This window comes from Cynoglossus semilaevis, chromosome 5 (genome assembly GCF_000523025.1).
Source record: "Cynoglossus semilaevis isolate Cse_v1.0 chromosome 5, Cse_v1.0, whole genome shotgun sequence".
NCBI lineage: Eukaryota > Metazoa > Chordata > Actinopteri > Pleuronectiformes > Cynoglossidae > Cynoglossus > Cynoglossus semilaevis.
This window is the reverse complement of record NC_024311.1, coordinates 17,421,388-17,424,940: the sequence shown is the minus strand read 5'-3', so window position 1 is coordinate 17,424,940 and position 3,553 is coordinate 17,421,388. Positions and strand designations below refer to the sequence as shown.

The 3,553-nt window shown below is 40.1% G+C and overlaps 1 protein-coding gene across 1 annotated transcript in view; it reads left to right on the top strand.

Annotated features, from left to right (window-relative positions):
- LOC103379346 (transcription initiation factor TFIID subunit 4) overlaps nucleotides 1-3,553 on the top strand; it is a 68,781-nt gene that overhangs the window by 47,156 nt on the left and 18,072 nt on the right. Inside the window, exon 16 of the mRNA XM_025055808.1 lies at nucleotides 2,061-2,183. Within this exon, the coding sequence (XP_024911576.1) occupies nucleotides 2,061-2,183 (123 nt within the window). The remainder of the gene's footprint in view (nucleotides 1-2,060; nucleotides 2,184-3,553) is intronic.

Here is a 3,553-nt window from a genome sequence, read left to right as displayed (position 1 = left end):
ATGTATCCACTGTCCCTCCTCTGCACATGTCCAAACCATCTCAATCTGGCTTCTCTAGCTTTTTCTCCAAACCTTCCTGTCTGTGTTGTCCCTCTAATGACCTCATTCCTGATCCTGTCCATTCTTGTCACTCCTAAAGAGAATCTTAGCATCTTTAACTCTGTCACCTCCAGCTCCACCTCCAGCTCCACCTCCAGCTCCTCCTCCTGTCTTCTGCCTATTGCTGCCGTCTCTAAACCATACATCATGGCTGGTCTCACCACCGTCCTGTAAACCTTTCCCTTCAGCTCAGCTCACACTCTTCTGTCACAGATCACTCCTGACACTGTTCTCCAGCTAAATTTTTTAATATTTTTAGTAGATAACTTTTTTACAGTTAACAGTAAAACTACAGCGAAAGCCTGAAATAAGTGAAATTCTTTACACTGTCTGTTAGTCTGCATCTAAACCTGGTTCTAAATGAGGAATGCAGTGTTGTGTTTAGGTATTCAGCCCATTGGTACCACTCCTGTTATTCCCCCTACTTTGTGTTGTCAGTGCATTTTAATCTTTCAACAGTTCTGCCGTGTTAAATGTGATGTGGCAACACCCTAAAGGGCATGCCTTGCTGGCGGGGTATTAGGGAGAGGAAAAAAAAAAAAAAAATCAGAGCTAACTGCATGCACATTTCAGATCAGACTTTGTACACCAAACAACCCCTTCACACAGCGCCATCTGAAAGTAACGTGAAATTTTCCAGAGAACACACAAACACCTCGCGTAAACACGGGCAGAACCCGGTGAACGCACGCTGTGAGAGAGCATAAAAGAACATGAAAGCAGACGTGGATTGTCCCCGTTCGCCTCGTCCTCCCAGGCTCCTCTCGCCCCGACGGGCAGGCGTGTAGGCAAGCTGGTGGGTAGGCATTCCCTCCGCTCTGGCCAACGTTGACAGGCACACGCTGGTGTAAGAGCGCGCTTTCATTTGCATGTTAGAGGGACCGTCGACACCCTCTGTGCCGCGGCCCCCCCCGGGCCCCTCACACATCCACTCAATACAAAGGGCAGCTCCAAGCATCACTTGCTTCCCCCTCAGTCCTGAAGCCAGACATGACATTACCTGAGGCTACGGTTCAACAACATCAACAAAAAAAAATCCCTCTTTTATTCATCACAAACTACAAATATGACAATAGGACCGTGTGGCCGCACAAAAACTCACATCACCACGACAGGAGCTCTGGTTAATGCTGGGGAAAAGTGGACCAACCCTGTGATACCACTACGTCATCACATACATGATTTTATATAAACTCCTGCTCCAATATATATATATGTATAAAAATATATATATATATATATGTATGTATATATGGCTATATATGTATATATGAATACATTTTATTCATTTACATATGTATGTATATGAAAATATATACATACATATATACACGTATATATGTATTTATACCTATATATATTTATATATGTATGTATATATGTGTATATATTTATATATGTATTTATATGTATATACATATATATAATGTGTACACATATATAAAAAAAATAAAATATAAAATAAAAAATATATACAAATATATATATTTTTCGTTTGTTTATTTATATATTTCTTCATTCCAGGAGAGATGTGGTGTTGGCCAAGAATAATTCAGTGAAGTAGTTTGAAGCCTGTCTGACGTCATGTTGTTTTAAACCACCTTAATGTTTGAAGGTCATGAAGGTCATTCAGCAGCAGCTTCCACCATGAGCCGAACCACATGGAGATTTTTTTTCCTTTTTTTGTGTGATTATTTTCACAATAATACTGACAGTAGATGAAAACAAACCCAATAAAAAAAACTCTATAAATTCCAACATTCCTTTGTTCTATTTTTTCTTTGTTGCCTGTTGAAACTACCAATCATTTTCTGATTGTAGTGACTGAAGTGAAACTGCATTAACTACAGTGGATTCGCTCACATCTGTCAACAACAAATGTCAAAGTGTACACACACATCTGTCAACAACAAATGTCAAAGTTTGCGCTCATATTTTTTTTTTCCTTTTTACTTGATCAGATGCAGCAACAGGAGCTGGCACAGATGAGGCAGCGAGACGCAAACCTTACAGCGTTAGCCGCCATCGGACCCCGCAAAAAACGTAAGGTGGACTCTCCAGGGGCCACGCCATCAGGGACTGAGGTAAGAACCAAGTGGAAGAGAAAAGTGTTGACCATCAGACGACGAAACGCAGTTTTATGGAAGGAGGAGTTTTTACTTAACAGTTTCTGATTGGTCGATTTAAAAATGTTTAGACTGTGATAATAATAATAGACTGTTTCTGTTTCTGTTTCTGTGCAGATTTTTTGGTAGGATTGAGAAAAGAAAACAAACTTGTTTTGTGTTGTTGTGTCGTGTTGTGTGTAGGCAGCTCGGTGTGGTCATTTTTATTTGGTTCTTCATCACAGAATGGGCTTCAATGACTCACTGCATATTTATCTGTGAGACAGTGAATAGTAAATACAGTTTCACTGCTCCTTTTTAAAAAAAAGACAGAAATGTGTGGACAGCTCAACAGAGACTCAGCTGATCAGTAACACACAAGTCAACGTTCTTCCTGGCCGTTTGTTTGTTTGTTTGTTTGGTTTAAATTTACATCATCATCGTCATTAGTTCATGAAACACTGCTTTATGTTCAGGTATTTTAAGATGCACATTTTTAAAGCTAGTTCTTTGCTTTATAAAAAAAAATATGTTTTGCATGTTTTTGTTTTTTTTTTAAGTACTGAGCTCAGACATCTGTAGTCGTCCTTTTTACCCCACGCTGCGTCTCTCTGAGCCACACTCTCTCCAAACACAGGCAGGGGAGTCAGGCTGCAAATTTGACAGAAGTTGTGACAAATATGTGTAAATGTCATTATGATAAATTACCATGTGGTAAATAGGTTTGTACTGTATTGTTGTGTTAGCAGCAGATATGCTGTTAGCATGTGTTTCCTCCGGGAATCGAACCCAGGACTCTGTGACGCTTGTGAGGCAAGTAACAGGTCAAGGGGGAAGTCATGCACAGTCACTGTTTTTTTACCTCAGGCAGGAGAAACAGCTGATTTCTACTGATACCCCCCCCCCCCCCCATATATAAAGAGTTTAAACTGAAGCCATATTTAAATCCTAGTGCAGTGGGATTTTTGGTCATTTTAATGTTGTACAGATCGAGTTACAACGTAACTTTATGGTCTCAGCAGCAATGAGCTGGAGGAGAGAGTAAAACACCCGGCAAAAATAACCATATAAAAGCGTTACTTCTGCTCCTTGAGTGCGGTGCCAACCTCGTTCACAACGTTTTATTCTGATGGCTATTAGCTGGAGACCTTAAAAAAAAAAAAAACACACTTCCCTGAACTTTTTTTTTTTTTTTTTTAAGAACATGAATATATTTTATTTTAGACATGTTGTCTTCTTCACACCGCCCTTCCTCCTTAATGTCCTCTTCTTGTTTAATTAGGGAGGCATAATAAAGTGAAGTCACGGGGGTGCCTCTCCTCAGAAGTGATTGCGGAGGGGGGGTGAGG